Raw genomic sequence first — 20,526 nt, forward strand, 5'->3', positions numbered from 1 at the left:
AAAACCAAGGTATCACTGATATTCCACCAGACTCTGCCTCACTACCATTCAGTAAGGAACAACTTGCACAATTGTATGCCCTCTTGAATCAGTCTTCTTCCTTGGGATCCAGGTCTCATAGTGCATCTTGTTCTGTTGCCCACTCTGGTGATTTTTCCTCTGCTCTCACTGACTCTCAGACACATTGGATAATTGACTCTAGCACCTCTGATCATATGACCAGTTTGTATTCTTTGTTTGAATCTTATACTTCATGTTATAAACCTTCTAGTGTCAGAATATCAGATGGCACGCTCTCTCATATTGCAGGAATTGGTACCATTAACTTGTCGGTTGATTTAATTCTTAAATCTGTCCTTCAAGTCCTTGATTTCAAACTCTTCACCGAGTCTTCTTTTCAACTTTTCGAGTTCACTAGAATCATCCCCAGTGAGCACAATATCATCCATATATACAATTAGAACAGCCACTTTACCTTCTTCTGAATGTTTGTAGAACATTGTGTGATCTGCTTGACTCTGAGTATACCCATAACACTTTAACACCTTTCCTAAACGTTCAAACCAGGCTCTAGGAGATTGCTTGAGTCCATATAAAGACTTTCTCAGCTTGCACACTTTTCCTACTCCATAGTGATCTTCGAATCCAGGTGGAAGACTCATAAGCACTTCTTCTTCTACATCTCCATTAAGAAATGCATTTTTAACATCTAACTGGTGTAAAGGCCAATTAGAGTTGACTGCTAGAGATAAAAACACACGAATAGAATTAATTTTAGCAACTGGAGCAAACGTTTCTTGATAATCTATTCCATGTGTTTGAGTAAATCCCTTAGCCACAAGCCTAGCTTTGTATCTCTCAACACTTCCATCAGCTTTGTATTTTATTGTAAACACCCACTTACATCCTACAATTTCCTTATCTCCTGGCAACACTACAATTTCCCAAGTACCATTCTTTTTTAGAGCATTTATTTCCTCAAACACTGCTAGCCTCCAATTCGGGTCATCTAGTGCTTCCTGAATATTTCTCGGCACAACCAGTTCAGAAATTTTAATAGTAAATGTTTTATAGGATTCTGATAGGTGATCATAGGATATGTATTTGGCAATAGGATGTTTGGTACAGGCACGGGTCCCTTTTCTAAGAGCAATAGGAAGATTATCTACTTTAAGATTTTCTGGGGCTAACTCTGGGGTAGGCTTAGGATCAGAATTTGAATTTAAAATAGATTGGGATTGCTGAATAATATGTGGATTTGAATCATAAATAGGAATAAAAGATGAAGAATTACCTGGAATACTTGAAGCACCATTGTCCAGGGCTGGCAATTGACTAGGCACAGGGATGATAACATGATCTCTAACTCTTTCAGTGACATTCTTCCTTGAATAAACCACAGGTTCAAGGTTGTTATGATTTTTAATTAATCGTAGTATTTCTTTTTCTGACAAACCAATTTCAGATTCAACAATTATAGGATTAATCTCCTTAATACTAGTGTCAAAAGTCTTAGGTAAAGGTTGAACAGTTTCCCAAAAATTTGATTCCACTAAATTCTCCCCCTGAATTAAATTTTTCGAAAAATAAGGGATATTTTCCACAAACAACACATCCATAGTTATATAAACACGTTTAGTAATAGGATTAAAGCATTTATATCCCTTTTTATTAAGAGGATATCCCAAAAAAACACATTTTTAGCTCTAGGATCTAACTTAGACCTAGACATTTTAGGAATGTGGATATAAGCAGTACAACCAAAAATTTTCAAAGGTAAATCAGAATGAATCCTAGAATCTGGAAAGAATTTTTTGAAACTTTGCAATGGAGTAATATAATTCAAAATTTTGGTAGGCATCCTATTTATCAAACAAGATGCAGTAAGAATAGCATCACCCCATAAATATTTTGGAATCTGCATATAAAACATCATAGCACGAGCTGTTTCTAACAAATGTCTATTTTTTCGTTCAGCTACACCATTATGTTCAGGTGTATCTGGACAAGTAGACTGATGCAAAATACCTTTTTCTTTTAAAAAATTTCCAAGAATTTTATTAAAGTATTCAATTCCATTATCAGTTCGTAAGATGCTGATTTTTGTTTGAAACTGAGTTTCAACCATTTTGTAAAAATCTGAAAAAATCTGCTCCACTTCATTTTTTTCTTTCATCAAATAAACCCAACAAAGACGAGTATGGTCGTCTATAAAAGTTACAAACCATTTTTTTCCAGAATTAGTGGTGACTTTAAATGGTCCCCAAGCATCACTATGAAAAAGATAAAAATGTTTGGAAGAATGATAAACAATTTTAATATAAGTTTTACGTTGGCTTTTGGCCAATAAACAACTTTCACATTGAAAAGACAAAGGATTCAACTTTTTAAACAAAGTGGGAAACAAATGTTTTAAATAAGAAAAACTAGGATGACCTAGCCTATAATGCCAAATCATTATTTGATCATAAACAAAAGAAGAACTGGTGCTACTAAGCCCTTGAGCAATTTTATTCTTAGAAATATTATCTTCAAAATAATTGAGACCATTTATCATCCTAGCACTGCCAATCGTCTTCCCCAAACGCTGGTCCTGAAAAAGACAATAAGATTCGTGGAAGATTACACAACAATTAGAATCCCTTGATAATTTACTCACAGATAGAAGATTGCAGGTTAGATTAGGAACATGAAGAACAGATTTAAGATCTATTCCTTTAGATAATCGTATAAGACCTTTTCCTACAATAGGTGAGAAATTACTATCTGCAATTCTAACTTTTTTATCACCTGAACAAGGTATATAGGAGTCAAACAAATTAGAAGAATTTGTCATATGATCAGAAGCTCTGGAGTCAATTACCCAATGAGCATAAGCTGGAAAGAAACAATTTAAAGCATTTATTTCTTTACTTGATTGTGCAAGAGAAACATTAGGGATACCAGATGAGGACGAAGTGGATTTCAGCAATGCATGAAGTTGAGCCATCTGCTCATTAGTGAAAGGACTAGCCTCGACTTCATTTGCAGTAGGGGTGCGACTATTTCTTTCAGCCTTGCTCTTCCAATTTGCTGGTTTTCCATGGATTCTCCAGCAGGTTTCTCGAGTATGGCGAGGTTTATGACAGAAATCACACCAAACACGGGGTTTCTCATCAGGTTTTGGCAGATGTGAAGTGTTCTTACTGTAGCCTCCTCCAACAGCAAGGGCTGATCCTTCAATAGTAGTGCCTCCTCCAACAGCAAGGGATGATCCTTCAATAGTAGTGCCAATAACCTTTTTTCCCAGCATAACACTCCTCTTACTCTCCTCTCTTCTAACCTCAGAAAAAACTTCACCAATAGAAGGTAAGGGCTGCCTTCCAATAATTTTTCCCCTTACTTCATCAAACTCAATGATGAGACCAACTAAGAATTTATAAAGCTGGGTTTTCTCAATTGTTTTCTTATGGTGTTTACCAACTTCGCTTCAGCGAATTAAAGTCTTTCATAAGTATCGAAGTATCGAAGAGATTCAAGTCTTTCCACATTCGCTTCAGCGAATTAAAATACTTCATAACGCTGTCCTCGTCTTGCTTTATTTCTCCAAGTTTAAGGTTCAATTCGAATACTTGAGAGTGGTTTTCGAGATCATAATACATCTCGATAACATTGTCCCAAAGTTCCTTTGCTGTAGGATAGCACATATAATTCGAGCTGATATCCTCCTCCATGGAATTAACAAGCCATGCCATAACCATAGAATTTTCAGCATCCCAAGTGTCGTAGGTTGGATCTGCCTCTGCTGGAGCCTTTTTCTCACCATTCAAATACCCCATCTTTCCTCGACCTCTCATATACATCTTAACCGATTGATACCATCTCAGAAAGTTGTCACCATTCAAGCGAATAGTGGTAATTTGGACAGAGTGGGATTCAGCAATGGTAGATTTGGCTGGAATAATAATGGTCTCGGAGGGATTGATTTTTGTGGTGGCTGACTCGCTGCTATCAGACATAGTGGAATGGGATTAGAGAAAGGCAGGTTGCGATTAGGTTTTAGGGTTGCGTGTTGGCTCTGATACCAAGTCAACAAAGAGGGTAATTTCTGTATATTATTTCTCATAAAAAAACATGTATTTAACATGTACAAGGATCCCTTAAAAGGGAAATAAATAAAATCAAATAATAATGACAGAATAAAACACTTAACGATACCCTAAAAATATGGAACAATAAATTACAATAGCTGACTTACAGCCACACAAGAATAATACTAAAAATATAATGATTTTCTTACAAAAGCAAACACCAGGAAAAGGATTATTCTTCAAGAAAGCTCCTGAACGGCCAGTTGAAGTATTCACAGATGCAGACTAGGCTGGATCAATTGATGATAGAAAATCTACATTTAGATATTGTACTTTATTATGGGGTAACTTGGTAATATGGCGAAGTAAGAAGCAAACTGTTGTTGCAAGTAGTGCAAAAGCAGAATACAGAGCCATGGCCCATGGAGTGTGCGAAGCAATTTGGCTAAAGAGACTATTGGAATAATTAAAGATAGAATATGAAGCTCCTGTTCAACTTTTCTATGACAACCAGTCTACTATTACTATTGCTCATAACCCGATACATCATGATAGAACAAAGCACGTAGAGGTAGATCGTCACTTTATCAAGGAGAAAATTGATGGAGGTGTTATCAAAATTAGATACGTGCACACAGACCAACAACTGGCAGATATTCTTACCAAGGGACTATCTGAAAAAGTATTTGATTTCCTTACATACAAGCTTGGACTCATCAACATCTATAGTCAAGCTTGAGGGGGTATTGACAGATAGGAAATCAAACATATTAGCTGTGTATATATATTTAGTTTCTATATTTAGAATGTGATCTGATTCTGTATTTATGTTAGAATATCATGTAATGATTTTGTATTTATGTTAAAATATCATGTAAAGCCTATGTATTTGTAAAATATTCATCTCAATAAAAATAGAATTCCTACCATTTTTCTGAAATTCTATAAAAACTAAATGATCATATAGAATCACAAATATAAATATGTAAAGGCTAGTCATTCAAGTCCTGTAAATAAGTAAAAGTAATGTTTAATCTTGGATACCTCGCAGCCATTAGATATAATTTCCAAGCTACTCTTGTGTCCCTCATATTAGTGCTCTTTCCATGTCTTAGTTGATAAGTGGCTTTAAGGTTTAACTTCTATATGAATATTTTGACACATAAATGCATATAATGTATAAATACACACATATAATGTATAAATATACACATATAATATATGTATATATTTATTTGAACTTATCATACTTAACTCAGCCTATGGATTTGAAATGTCATGCATACATTCTCATTTGGTCTCCCAGTCCAAGTTAGTAGAAGATACATGCAACTCATTTGTTCCCCCTCAACTACAAGTCATTCTAAACTATCTACACAAGATATTAATTTTATCCTTTTTTCCCCTTCTCCAGCCTCTCACGTTAATCTTCCCTTTTAACTTATTTTCTTCTCATGGTTAGGAGTTGTGGCCACTTTTGCGTATTTGGACTTCTCATTGACAGTCAGTCTCATAAGATATTGTATTGTTGTCAAGGGTTGTGGCTATTTAATGATATATTTGATTGGGGTCACAGAGAGAATGACCAAAACGACACTTTCCACTACTTAGGTTGAACTTAGTACCCTGCCAATCACAAGTCTACATCAAGCACAAAATTAGAATAGCTTACACGTTTGCTTCATCCATGTTACTGAATAAATGGCTTCGAAATATCCAGCATAGTTTCGTTCTTCTTTCAACTCAAATCACCAAACAGTTTGTAAGAATTTGTAAAGTTGAGATGTCTGCACAAAATATGTCAGTTCTGGCAATGTTTTCATCATTAAACATTGGTTGGTTCGGTACTTGGTAGTTACCGAAACAAACGGCGCTGCAAAACAAAATCATGTCAATCAAAAGAAAAACCTAAGAGTTAAGACCTGAACTGCCAAACCCCTCCAATAATTGCTCAGTAACTTGGGTTCCAACAATGATCTCAACAGAACAAGAAAATAAAGAGTTGAAACTTGAATTTGACTGATAGCAAGGTAGTGTGGATCATATTCATAGTGTAAAGAGTTGTACTTTTCTATATATAGCCAAAACAAAAACATCAAAGAAGATAATCCAACACATAAATTACTATTTAACTTGAAAGAAGGTTTTTTTAGTCACAAAATGAAGCTTATCATGACTTATTAGAGAAATTTATTCCATCTTCCAATTTCATATTTTTGTATTCAACAAAATAACAGAGATTCGAAAAGGCTAAAATCGAAATGAAAACCTAGACCAATTTGGTAGTGAAAATGACAGCAGAAACTATTTCTTCCTCAATGCAAGAGGAATAGGCGGATGATTTTTCTTGGTTCGAGCATTAGTCCTTGTTCGTTGTCCTCTGCTTGGCAATCCTTCCCTATGTCTAATCCCTCTATAGCACTGAATGTCCACCATTCTCTTCATGTCTCTCTCAACACAACACCTCTGGAATATCCCCAAATAAAGGAATCAGAAAAAGAAGACACGTATCTTAACAAAAGATAATAATTTGTACTGAGTTTAGGGTTTTACCAATTCTTTTCCCACAACGTAGTTGGAGAGTTCTTCACCAAGAAGAAAGATTTCTCTTTTGGTCAAGTCCTTGGCAAGTTTGTTGTTATCCATGTTCAGTTCAGACAGAATTTGGCGAGCTCGGGCTCGGCCGACCCCATGGATGTACGGCAGGGCAAACTCCAGTCGCTTTCCGTCTGGAATCTCCATTCCCGCTTTCACACTGATGAATCGTGCTCCTCCTCCATTAATCTGAAATTCTTAAAAGAGTAAATTTACTACACTACATCAACAATGTCGCATGTTTGGTTGCTCGGAAGATGGAAAGAAATGAAAAATTCTAATAATAATTTTGGCAAAACTGACCGATGTTAAGGATTGAAGAAGCTGAATTCGAATGTTGAACAGAGCTGAACTCCGCAAGCAAAACATTAGTAGAGGATCGAATTTGGAGGAGAGTAATGGCGTTATGACCTCTCTCTCTCTCTCTCTCTCTCTGCTTCAAACTTCAAATTGGTGCAAGGCCTTTGATGTTTATATTTCATTTTTATTTTGAGTTAAAAAAAATTATTCTTAAGAAATTTTTTATTTTTTAATAAAAGTATTAAATATTTTTTAATTCTTTAAATAATAAATTATAAAGGGAGAAAAAATATTGTTTATTAATAAGGTAATTTTAAAAAGTGTGAAAAAAAATTAAATAATTTATGAGTATTTGCTTGGAAAGGAACTTGAAAAAAAGTGACAATTTTTAAAAAAAAAAAAAGAAAAGAGAGAAAGAGAAAGAGAAAGAAAACTGAAAACCAATGAAAAACGACATTCATTTAGAAATTACCGTAAACGACAACTATACATAACCAAACAATGACCATAAATATTAGATCATGATTCATATCATCATATAACATTCAAAAATAAAAAACGACAATTAAAGAAGAACAAAGAAAAACTCAACAGAATAGAAAACTAGAATTAATAACTGAAAAAAAAAAGAATAATATCAATTTAAATAACCATACTAACCTCCATTAATTAATCACAAAGAAATTTTTTGCTTATCCTTTAAAACTTCACAAGATTGCAACAAAAAAATATATTATAATTAAACCAAAAAAAAAAAAAAGCAATTTCATATCATCCCATAACAAAAAAATGATCATTGTACATTGATATCGAAAATTTTGGAGCTAACAGTAGCTTTGGGGATAGTAATATATAACACCCCATCTTTAACCTCAGCTCTAATCTTCTCGAACTGGATATTCTCAGGCAAAGCGATTCTACAGCTATACTTGCCATAGCTTTTAGCAGACCACTCCTCTTCATCTCCTTCCCCATTAATGACCCCATTCTCCTTCTTCTTCTTGGGCTCTTTCTCAGCCTTCACGACCAACATTTTTTCTTCCACCCAAACCTGCACGTCCTCCTTCGTCATCCCAGGCATGTCGAACCTCATTTTGTACTCTGTTTCACCTTCTTTGATCTCCCATGGAGTTCTCCCTCGCTTGTACGGAGTCGCCTCGTTCGGCAACGGCGATGACCACCCGCTCGAGTACTCCAATGGGTCCTCCATCATTCTATCCATCGTCTCTATCATCTGCTGTACCGTCCTCGCCGTCGGAAACCTATCCCACAATCCTGTGCCAAACAAAACAAGTTCAGATTTTGAGCCTTAAAATTTGAAAATATGTTGAATTTGTTGATTATCTGAGATGGGTTCTGAGATTTATACCTACTGGAGCTGCTGGGGCCACTCTTTTCTTTGGTGGGGCTTGAGGAGGGTGTGGCTTGGTGGCTCTCTGTAAGTGGTCAAGATTGTCTCTGGGCTCCCCTGCCCTGGCCTTGACGACCGGAAAAGACTGAGGCCTGGGTGAGTAAGTGATTCTCCTTGATGATGACAAAGGAAGAAAGAGGCTTAAGTTTGACAAAGCTTGAGACATTTTCTTTACCAAAGTTGCTGTTTTTCTTTATCAAAGGTTTTGAAAAAATGGATCTTTATGTGGGAAATTGAGAAAGAAATTTGGGTTTTTCTTGGATTGATGAGAAGAAGGGGTACTGGGTTTGCATGATTTAAAGGAATGATTCGACGATTCTGGAAACAACTATGGAATTGACACGGCTTCTGGAGAAATCCAGAAACTTAAACAGCGGTAGATAAGGATCAAACACTATCTTCCTCGGTAGTACAGTCTAGATTCTTAGGAAAACGACGTCGTTGTGTGCTTGAAAAAGAGTTGAAGTTAATGAAGCAAAACACCACCACAAATTATCGATCAAGACATGGAATTCACAATAAAATCTGCGCCCTTAATACGTCATGTATAAATTATGTGTGGGAAAGTTAAGCACGCATTTTTGTCATGCATTAATGCTGATAATAATGAATTTTGTTTACAATTATACACATATAACATAAAATAATTATAAAAATGACTTATATAATTTTATTTACAAAAATATTTTACCACATCATTAAAAAATTATGAGATTTCAAAAATAATATACTTAAATGGAAAACAATTCCCAAATATCAAATTTCTCATTTTTAAGGATTTTTAAAAGTACAATTTTGAAATGGTTATAAGTTACCAATGGATTATTTTTTTATAAAATAAATTTATTTTTAGACTATATTATTTCATATATATTTTATTATTTTTAAAATTATGTTGAAACTTTTTTAGATTATATTATAATATTTTATTATTTAATATATTTTTACAGAAATTAATGAATTACAAAAAAATATAACAAATTATTATATAATTTATCATCAAAAATTGCTTTTAGTCTACTATAACTTTTTTAATGAAAATATTATATTGCTTTTAGTGTACTATATAACTTTTTAACTTTAATGAAAATATCATATAAATTACATTAATGAAAATATTATATAACTTTTTAACAAATTATTATATAATTTATCATCAAAAATTGCTTTTAGTGTACTATAACTTTTTTAATGAAAAGTTTTGATTCACTTTTGAATCACTAATGTAATTTATATGTAAATAATAGTATTTATTTTATTAATTAAACAAAAAAGAAACTTACAAGTTACTTTTGAATTATAATAAAAAAGTACACATTTTGAATTTTTATTATGAATTTTTGTTTAACTAAATTAAAAAACAATTACATAGTTACATTTTAAATATAATACAAAAATGACTTATTATAATTATTGAAGATTTATTTCCTTTTTTATAAACATAGCATAAATAAACTTTTTGGTTAGCCAAATATAAAAGAAACTAAAATGTTACTTTTAATTTCGGTTATCTTCTTCGATGACAGCAAAAAAACATATGATTCTCACATATCAAAATGACAATTTTAAAGAGTAGGTCGCGATTGTATCATTCTTGAATCCAAATAACCCGCTGTGTGGCCAAATTTTCTGTTTAAAGTTGTAGATAAAAGGGAGAAAATAGAGAGAAAAAATAATATAATATTATATATAGTTATCCAAATTATAGGGTGCTTCTTTAGTGCAACCCCCACTTTTGGGTGTACTGCTGCACCTGTTCTCGTTATTTGAATGCTTTTGGACTCAATTTTTTTTATCGTATACATTGTAGTTATTTAGAGCATTCTGCAAATTTTTAAGAAATTTTGAATAATTTACAATGCTGAAAACAGAGTTCAAATAGGTTACTTTCCATGCACATAAAAAAATAGTAACGCGTGCAACAAACTATTTGAAATAAAAAAAACACGTGTACATTAGAGAACAATTAAAAAAAAAAAAGAGGAAACTTCATTTTATATGAGTTTTTTTTAATAAAGTTTGCAAATATATGACATTTTTTTAAAAAAAAATTATATAAAAGTTAGTTTATGTCATAGTTTTACTCTTAATCAAGTTTCTCATATTTAGTTAGTTAGCATTTATGTTTTTCATACTTTGTTTTTTTCTTTAATAAATTTTCTCATACAAATTAAGAAAAGTATAATCTCCATATTTTTGCAAAGTAATAACATAAAAATCATATTTATGAAAAATCTCCTGTACACCACCAATACATTAAAATTTTAACTAAAATAGTACATATTATAATACTAAATAAGATATTATATACAAATTTCCCAATAATGAAAATATTAGAGGGTTAAAACTTTTTAAATCATATATTTTTGCAATTCAATTATGACAATTTTTTAATTTTAGGGAATAGAAATTATACTATATTGATTAAAAAAATTGTATAAGGTTATTGTGATGCAAAAATAATTAAGTCTAAAACTTTCTTAGGACACCGGACCGTATCATTCACTTTTTTTTTCTATCTATATATTGTATAAATAATTAATTTATATACATATTCTTTATAGATTAATATAAATATCATCATTAAGTTTTAATAAATAACTAATTACACGTCTACCCTATCTTATTAAATTATTTTTTTGTTTTTATTTTTGAATGGGTCATTTTAATTTTTGTACATGGTTTTTTCAAATATTTGTTTTTTTTAATTAAGCAATAAGTTACCATCACGTTTTTAGTGTTTAATTTATGGATTTTTTAAGTGTGTTTGATTTTTTGGTAACCACTTACTCATATTATATAGTAATAACGAGTTATTAGTATGTCAAAATATGAAAACAAGATAGTAAAGAGTTACCAATTTCTTTAATTTTCATGGTAGTAACCTATTACTAGCTAGCCATGTAACTAGTTACTTGTCTCCAATAAAACTTAAAAAATACACTGTAATAATGGGTTACCAATTTTCTCAGTTTCACATTGCATGGAAATTTATTACTAATTTTTTTAAAAAGGTTGTTAGAGTAAACAATTACAAGTTTTTTTTTTCATTTTCATATTACATGGTAACCGATTATTCATAATTATAATAACAAAACAACAATTAGTTACTAAGTAGAAAACCCAAAAATTAAACATACAATATATAAGAAAACGTGATGGTAACTTGTTACTTAACCAGATAAAAACCAAGTTTGGAAAGATCAAGAATAAAATTTTAAAAAAATATTGATTAAAGAAGAAGAAAAAGAGGACAAAGAAATAATAAGATGATGGAAGTGGTGATAGAGGGTTGGGTGAGCGACAATGACCTCTACTTCACTTTCCTCGAAGTAAAGAATAGTATTTTAGAGAGAGGAAGGATAAAGAGTTAGTTGATATATATAGAAATTGCCTTAGGTAGGGGTGCATTACTTTTCCTTTCTCTATAGGAACGTTTTCTATTTTCGGCACTTGAAAAATTATAGCCCAATTATTTTTGCATGATGACGTACATTATAATTTTGACAAGTATCCCACAATTTTTCGGAAAATTCTGAATAATTTACGATACCAAAATTAGAGTTAAAACGGTCAGTAGCATGCGTGCCTGATTTTTTTATAGGCGTGGAAAACAGATAATCTGAACATTAATTTCGGTAATGTAAACTATTCGGAATTTCTCTAAAATTATCAGGATGCTTACTATAACTATCATATACGCTGTCACACAAAAAAATTACTTCTGTGAATTCATCCCATATATAATAATTGATTGGATTGGTGATAAAAGTAAGAGAAGACATGTACCTCGTTATTAAAATGAAATTTTTTAGGGAAAACTACACTATTAACTAAAATAAAAATTCATCACATTAATAAGGAAAATTTTTATAATTATATTTTATATTACATTTTTAATATATATATTTTCAATTTGTAGATTAAGGTTTTAAAAGATTCTACAGTTGTGACTTTTTCAATTTTAGAAGTTATCAAATTAAAATGGTAAGTTATTTTTTCTTGAAATTAAAGATGGGAAGTTAATATATCAATTTCAACGTTTTGCTCCGTTCATTATAATAACTTCTTTTATGGAATTTATCTAAAATAAAACTTCCTTTATGAACACACACTCACTACTTCTCTGTACCCAAACTTTATAAACTTTTTAAATTCAAAATCAAAACATAATGGTCCAAACATGGAGTCGTGAATCTCTTTTTTCTCCAGTTTCGACACACAACCAAGCAGTTATGGATGATCAAACTCCATCACCACCTAACTTTAAGTTGAATACTTCTCAAATGGCAACAAAGAAAAAGCAAATGCAATGACCCAAAGATCAAGCACAACTTGCAAAGAAGATGAAATCTATGGAGAAATCCCCAATCTAATTTGATTATGAGATGGAAGATGATGATTTGCTAATGTTTAAAATAAAGGTTTGTCTTTTTTAGTTTTTGCTTAATTTTATAAACGTTTTGGTGTTTTATTATGAATTTCAGGTTTTGATTTGATTATCACTATATGATTTTCATTATTTTATCTGTGTGTTTATTGTTTATTAGATATTTTGGATTAACATTTTGGGTGTTTAGGATTTTTCTTCATTGTGTTTATGGCTATGCTATATTTGGTAGATTTAACTAAATAGTTTATTCTTTGGCTTGTTTTTTTGACGAGAGTGTTTCTTTTTTTTTTGAATTAAAAGTAACTCTTCATTAAAGGGTAAAATCATCCATTACAATGGAAAACACCTCAGCAGAGACATCATAGTCCTGAAGTGTACGACCTGGAGAGAAACAAGACCCCCTAGCTAAGCAATGGGCAGCTTTGTTTGCAGATCGTTTAATAAAACATAACTCAACATTACATGAATTTAAAATAAGACTTCTACAGTCGTTGACTAAATGACCAAACTCAGAAGGCATTAAAACTCTGCTCTTGATCGCTTGAACACACAGAAGACTGTCAGTTTCCAACACCACACTTGGCCAAGAATGTTGTTTTATCCAACTAAGTGCTTCCTTGATTCCAATAATCTCTGCGATTTCAGGTCTCACACGCCCAACATGGCCCCTAGTAAAGGCCTCCACTAGCCTACCGTCTCGCCCTCTAGCCAAGCACCCCATACCAAAACGACCCTCCTGCTCAAAGATTGCTCCATCCACGTTAACCTTAACTTGATCATTCACAGGTGCAGTCCAATGCTCATTGTCTTCACTGCTAATATTAACAGAGATGAAAGCTTGACCCTCTCTTGCCTGAGCAAACAAATATTGATCTAAGGTTGTCCGAGCGGAAGAAACAACAGCCGCAGCATTTGTGTTCTTCTGGTTCCAAAGTGCTTCGTTACAGGCACGCCATATCGCCCATACCACCATTGAGGCTTCCTCTACCTGTTGAGTACTAACCCAATCTACTAATGCTCTCATCCAAACCCCAAAGTCGACCTCATACCAGCTCCCAATATCCACCATTGATCTAATCCAGCAAGCCCTTGCAAAAGTACATCCAACTAACACATGAAAAGTGGTCTCGAGATGGTTTTCACAAAGCGGGCAAAGTGGTTCAACTGGAACATGTCTTTTCTGTAGTTGGACCCGAGTGGGTAAGCAGCCTGAAGTAGCACGCCAAACAAAATTCCTAACTTTTGGGGGTATACCCAATTTCCAAATCTTTCTCCAGAAACCAGTTGAGTTATTCGTAGACCAATCTTCCTTGTTAATTTGAAGTGCACGATATGCACTTTTCACAGTGTACATACCTGAAGGCTCATGTCTCCAAGACCACGCATCATGGTCCACAGTTGTACTTAACTGAAGTGAAAAAATAAGCTCCTGATCCCTTGCCTCAAACAGATCCTGAATCACATCTTCATCCCAACATCTTGAGCCAGTTATCAACAAACTACTTACGGTTCTTCCCACTAATGTCGGGTGTATCGACGTGACATATGGATTGTCCGCATCAGGGAGCCAAGGGTCTAGTAATATATTGGTCGACGCCCTTGCCCCCACACTTCTTCTGATCCCCTCGCGAAATAGAGGTTGTGCCTCTTGAATGCTGTGCCATACAAAGCTTGGGTTATCCCCCAAGGATGCGGTCAAGAAGTTACCTTTGGGATAATATCTAGCCTTGAAAATACGACCAACTAGGGAATCCGGTTGAGAAATAAGTCGCCATCCTTGCTTTCCAAGTAGAGCCAAGTTAAAGTCCCTCAAACTTCGAAAACCCAACCCTCCCACATGTTTATGACGACACATGCGAGACCATCCCATCCAACTAATGCCTTTGCATTGAGCGGAATCAGACTTCCACCAGAATTTTGTCATGAGGCGCTCCATCTCTTTGCACGTCTCCAAGGGGAGTAAGAAAACACTCATAGCATAATTAGGGAGTGACTGAGCAACTATCTTCAAAAGTACCTCTTTCCCTGCTCGAGATAACATCCTACCTTCCCATCCTAGTATTCGCTTCCTTATCTTCTCTTTTAAGAAACCCAAGATTGTCGTCTTCTTCCTACCCATAGTATTAGGCAGCCCCAGATATGTACTGTTTGAGTCAGCTTCCGGAATTCCCATAATACCGCGAATCCTCTCTTTCATCCCTTCCTCTGTATTGGAGCTGTAGAAGACAGACGATTTAGTCAGATTAATTTTCTGGCCAGAAGCTTGCTCATAGATTTGTAACAATTGCACCACATTAGTTGCCTCCGCTTCAGATGCTTGACAATAGATGTAGCTATCATCTGCGAATAGCATATGAGAAATCAGAGGAGCACCACGTGCTACTTTGCAGCCCCTCAACCTTCCATTAGCTTCATATGTTTTCAATAATGCTGACAACCCCTCAGCACAAATAATGAAAAGGTAAGGTGAAAGTGGATCCCCTTGCCTTATCCCTCTAGCCGGGGTGATCGGTCTCATTTCTCTACCCCCACGAACAATGTTATAAGACACCGAGGTCACACATTTCATTACCAACCCAATCCAACGACTATCAAAGCCCATCCTCTCCAACACCGCTCGAAGATAGCCCCACTCCATTCTATCATAGGCTTTACTCATATCCATCTTAATCACCATATATCCTTTCTTTCCATTCTTCTTCCTTTTCAAATAATGCATCACCTCAAAAGACACCAAGATGTTATCAGAGATAAGTCTACCTTTCATAAATGCACTTTGATTTTCTGAAATAACACCAGGTAAGATAACCTTTAGTCTATTAGCAAGAACCTTTGACACCACCTTGTATAGAACATTGCAAAGTAAAATTGGTCGTAAATCCCCCATGGTAATGAGATTTTTTTTCTTTGGTATCAAGACAATATTTGTGTCGGTCAATCCCACAGGAAAGGTACCTGAATGGAAAAATGCTATAACATGTTCTACCATATCGTTACCGACTACATCCCAGCATTTCTGATAGAAACCTGGTGTCATACCATCGGGGCCCAGAGCCTTATCAGGATGCATTTGCCGGTGTTACATTGCGTGTTTGACACTCTCGTCATCACTTTTGGCGACGTAAAATTGCGTCGGCAAAAGTCTACCATTTGCCGGTGTTACATTGCGCCAACAAAAGTTTTATGATTCCATCGACACATGTTGGTGCTTTTTATTGACTGAGTATTTTTTCGGCACAATTTTGTGCCTAGAAAAATAATATTTAAAAAAAATGAAAACAAATTATAAATATGAAATTATTTATTATTTAATAATTTTAATTTCAATATATAATTTATATTATATTAAATTAATTATTTAAAAATAAACAATAAAACATTTGTACTAAATTAAAATTAAAACTTTTAATTAGTTAATTGTGTCCACTAAACATGAAAAAAAAGTATTCTAATAAATTAAAAGTAACTAAAATAGGCATTGTATCTAATAATATGAACTTGAAATAAAGAAAAAAAGTGCTTTGCAAACGGGTATTGGTGTCGACATCCCCGCCCCCGTCAGCTCCATCGTCATCATTGTCATGATCCTTTTCTGGTAAGTCCATAGTAAAATCAAGAGTCATAGTGTATATTTGCTTCATAAAAAAGCATTGGTCAAGGTCTCTTGATACAACTGACGACTCTCAAGTTTATGATTATGCTTCAGTATTGCGTCCACGTGAGGTGGCACTTGCTTAGACATTTGTGAAGATGAGGATGAAGGTCCTGCCCTCTTCCTGCCAATTGCCTTCATCCTAGGCAACGCCCCCAAAATCTTTCTTGTAGCGCGAGCGGGGCCCAAGGACATTCATGACAATGTCCATATCAAGTGGGAACTCATTGTTGACATGATCGCCGACACAGGAAACAACAGATGGTGTAGCGGGCGTACTTTGCGATGCTCGGTGCTTGGTCATCTCAGTCTGCACAATAAAAAACACATATATTTGATTCCAATATAACATTAAAAGAAAACCTAACTTAGAAAGAAAATAACTAAACATTATGAACACCACATCAAAGTTATCGGTTATTTCATTTCAAAGTATAACTTTATTATCTATCTATCAACACCTCATCATTAATGACTGCAGACCAATGATTGGAATAGAGAGAGTAATTTTGTCCCCGCAAATGAAAACAAATGAGCTAAGTTATTTGAGCACAGTAATCCATATCTCAATAAAAAAATATGTAGGTATTGTTGACACATATGCTAAGAGTGGTTCATTCATGGGGGAATAAACTGCTCTTAGCATATACATCAACAATATCTGCATATTTTTTTTTTATTGAGATATGAATTTCCACGACCAAATTAACTTAGCCCATAAGCTCCCATATGTAGGGACAAAATTAGTTACGTTCTTTTTCTATCTTGGTCCACAATCATTAATCATAAAGATATTGACACTAGATCATAAAGTTTTAATTGTTATTAATTAAAATAATAATTAATAAGTAATTACTATTGACACCAATCAATAAATAATTACTAGTTATTTATTAATTATTTACTAAACTTTTAGTTAGATCATAATAATTTTTTAAATTAATACACACTAAAAATAGAATTAAGGTTAGGTAACTTACATATTTTGTCACAGCTTTGTTGTTAATCTACTTATGCTTCTTCTTGTGGAGCTGCTCGAATGTGTCGATCATGTTCGGAAATTGGCCAGCAAACGGGTCGATATAAGAAAAATAAATTATTAGAATACTATAATCCCTATAAAATTTTCGTTACCGTAAAAATGTCAGTTATTATAACTTACGTGATCATAAACATGTGCAACAATAAATTTGGAGTCGTGTCCTCCTGGTATGGACATTTTTGCTTGAGTCTCTTTATTTCTCTTCGATATACACTTCAAACACAAAATATTACTCATTAATTTATATTGTAAATTTTTAATAAAACAGCAATTAGTTATTAGTAATTAATTACAATATATTTTTATAATTATTTAATTATTTGTTAGTTTTATTTTTAAATTATAATTAAAGTTTTACTTATTTATTTTGTTAATAATACTTATAATTTTATTTAATTATTATTTAACAATAATTTTATTTTTAAATTATTCATTTAATAATTAAATTATTTATCATTTTTACTATTTTCAATTCTAATTCAACTTTTACTTATTTTTGTAATTAAATAATAATTATTAGTTTCAATTGAAATTAATTTTAATTTCATCTTTAATTTAAAGCAACACTTAATTTATTTACTAACGTGTGTTAATCATTTACCAAATTATGCATTAATTAAAAGATTAATGTTAAAGTTAATATTAAATTATTATTTAATAAGAATTTCACTAACATAACATTTTAATTTCGCTAACATAATTTTAAAATTAAACTTTCTTACTAATTAAAATTTTATTTATTTTTTTATAAAAATTTCGACAGCATAACGACTTAAATTAGAAAATCCCAAAAATTAAACTTGTACGCCCTATTATTCAGCCTGGGTCTTTTATGTAGCTCGAGTACAACTGGCTAGCTAAGAACAGTACTAATGGATCCATAAGTTGATATTTCATCTGCGAAGGCAGTGCGATTCCCCAGGTAATAACACGAGCTGAGGAATAAGAAGCATTAAGACACGAGTTGGAGATGGAAATAAAATACAACATATGGGGCACGAGCTGGCATTATATTCAGGTCGTAGTACTCTGACAACCTGCCATGTCCAAGAGTTTATTAAGCTGGATACGTTATATAAAAACGTGCGTGATCAGACATCACATGTTCGTTTATCCCTAAATTCTCGGACACGTAATATAAACGTGCGTGATCAGACATCACATGTCTAATTATGCCAGACGACCCATGATCAATTTTACCTAATGATTAGACCATACCTTAATATATAGTGTAATATTCATTATTTGTGCAAGATAGATCACAAATAATGATGGGTATGCACGTGATGTCCCCTACACCTATCCTAGGATGATTCTTCTATAAATACCAAGACATTGGATAGAGAAGGGGGGTTTTTTTCTGTGTAATGCAAATACTCTATCAAAATATAGAGAGATGTACAGTAATAATATCGACTCATGGACTAGGGGGATTTTAGCCTCCGAATCACGTAAAAAAGGAATGAGTGTTCTTACTATATCATTCTAAGCATCTTTAAGAGTTATTATTCTTATTACGGTTTATCCTTAAGCACTAGTTTATTCCAGCTAATTACGTAATACACTGTTGGCGAAAAACCGCGTCAACAGTTTGGTGCTTTCATTGAGAGCTGCAAATTAGTGCCATTGAAAAAGATTCATAACAAAGTTCATCATGGTGGTCACTCGTTCAAGGCACGGTAACGAAACAGATCAACATGGTGGGCAGGAGGCTCACTATACCGCTGTTTCCGATGAGCAAAACCCGGAGATTCAGCAACGGTCGGGAAAGCAACCGATGGGCCACGACGACACTGGAAGTTCAGCGCCTCTACCGCTGAATCCGAACCCGGGTTACTTGACTGCGGTGGAAATGGAGAACATGCAATTGAGGAGCCATCTAGCCAAAGCAAACAAGCAAATCGAGGAGGTCTTGGCTCGGCTACCCCCTCTTGCAACCGATGTTAACCTCGAAAAGAGGAAAGGCGGGACTTGTAAGTCTCATCGGGATAGTCAACCCAGGCTCAGTCGGTTGGTTAGAACCTCAACTCCAAGTTCTATTCCTGTGTCATCCAATCACCAAGAAACCCCGTTTGGTGACTTTCCTAAGGATCACCAACGAGTCAGCCGGTCGGTCAGAACCTCGACTCCGAGTTCAGCACCACTGTCGAATGCCTATGGCAACCCACGCAGACGGTCAAGGACAAACTCGCAAAGACGACATGTCCCAACTGACTTCCTTGTATCGCAATCAGATCGCCATGCACAGGGAACTAGAAATGGTGGAGCAGAGCAACCGCGGGCTAGTTTGGTCTGACCTGATGGGACGATAATTGCTTCACCGATTAGACATCCTCCGTCGCCGATAAGGCATCCATCCCCACCTCGTTCTGCTCGAGATATTCCTGCCTACAGAAACAGCAGGAGGAATCCTCCTCCCGCTGCCCCTGCTCATGTCCCGCGAGCATGCAGGAATGCCCCAGATCCTCATCCTCGACCGCAAGCTCTGAGCTTCTCTAATGGAAGCTATTGGACGAAGAACCGTCGAAGTGGTATGACCAATGCAGATTTGAGGAATCAGCTGAGTTCAGCTCAAAACCCTCGAGTTGATCCACATACTGATCTGCGAGATCGCCTAAACTCACAAAGAACCAATCCAGCTCGCGATGGAGTCAGCGGCACTCACCACGAGGGAAGTTTTTCTGAAGTACGCGATAACGGGAATGCCCCACCAAACCAAGCTCAAACTTGGAGGGACAATAACCCGTCAAATGCGTATGATCGAATGGGAGCTATTGAACAACCCCAGGGAACCAATGACCCAACCCTCGAGAGGTTGGCCCAGATGGAGGAACTGATGAAAAGACTCCTATCAGAGAAGGAAAAATATGAGTATGACTCAGGGGACGAGCTCGAGTTTTTCGCCCCCAACATCGCAGCAACACCATACCCGCCGGGTTTCAGGATGCCCCATTTATCAAAATTCGACGGAGATGGAGATCCGTCCGACCACTTGGGGATGTTCAATACCCTAATGATGGCCCATAACATCAGACCCGAGTTAAGGTGCTTAGTATTCCCTTC

General features: G+C 34.4%; 1 protein-coding gene across 1 annotated transcript; it reads right to left on the reverse strand.

Moving 5' to 3' along the window:
- Positions 1–7,716: 7,716 nt before the first annotated feature.
- On the reverse strand, positions 7,717–8,833 carry LOC133822281 (small heat shock protein, chloroplastic-like). Its single transcript, XM_062254567.1, has 2 exons — positions 8,335–8,833; positions 7,717–8,240 (listed from the first exon to the last, which is right to left on the reverse strand). The coding sequence occupies exons 1-2, from the start codon at positions 8,540–8,542 to the stop codon at positions 7,759–7,761; spliced, it is 690 nt and encodes a 229-aa protein (XP_062110551.1). The 5' UTR covers positions 8,543–8,833; the 3' UTR covers positions 7,717–7,758.
- Between the last annotated feature and the right edge of the window lie 11,693 nt (positions 8,834–20,526).

The sequence above is a fragment of the Humulus lupulus genome, chromosome 3 (genome assembly GCF_963169125.1).
Source record: "Humulus lupulus chromosome 3, drHumLupu1.1, whole genome shotgun sequence".
NCBI lineage: Eukaryota > Viridiplantae > Streptophyta > Magnoliopsida > Rosales > Cannabaceae > Humulus > Humulus lupulus.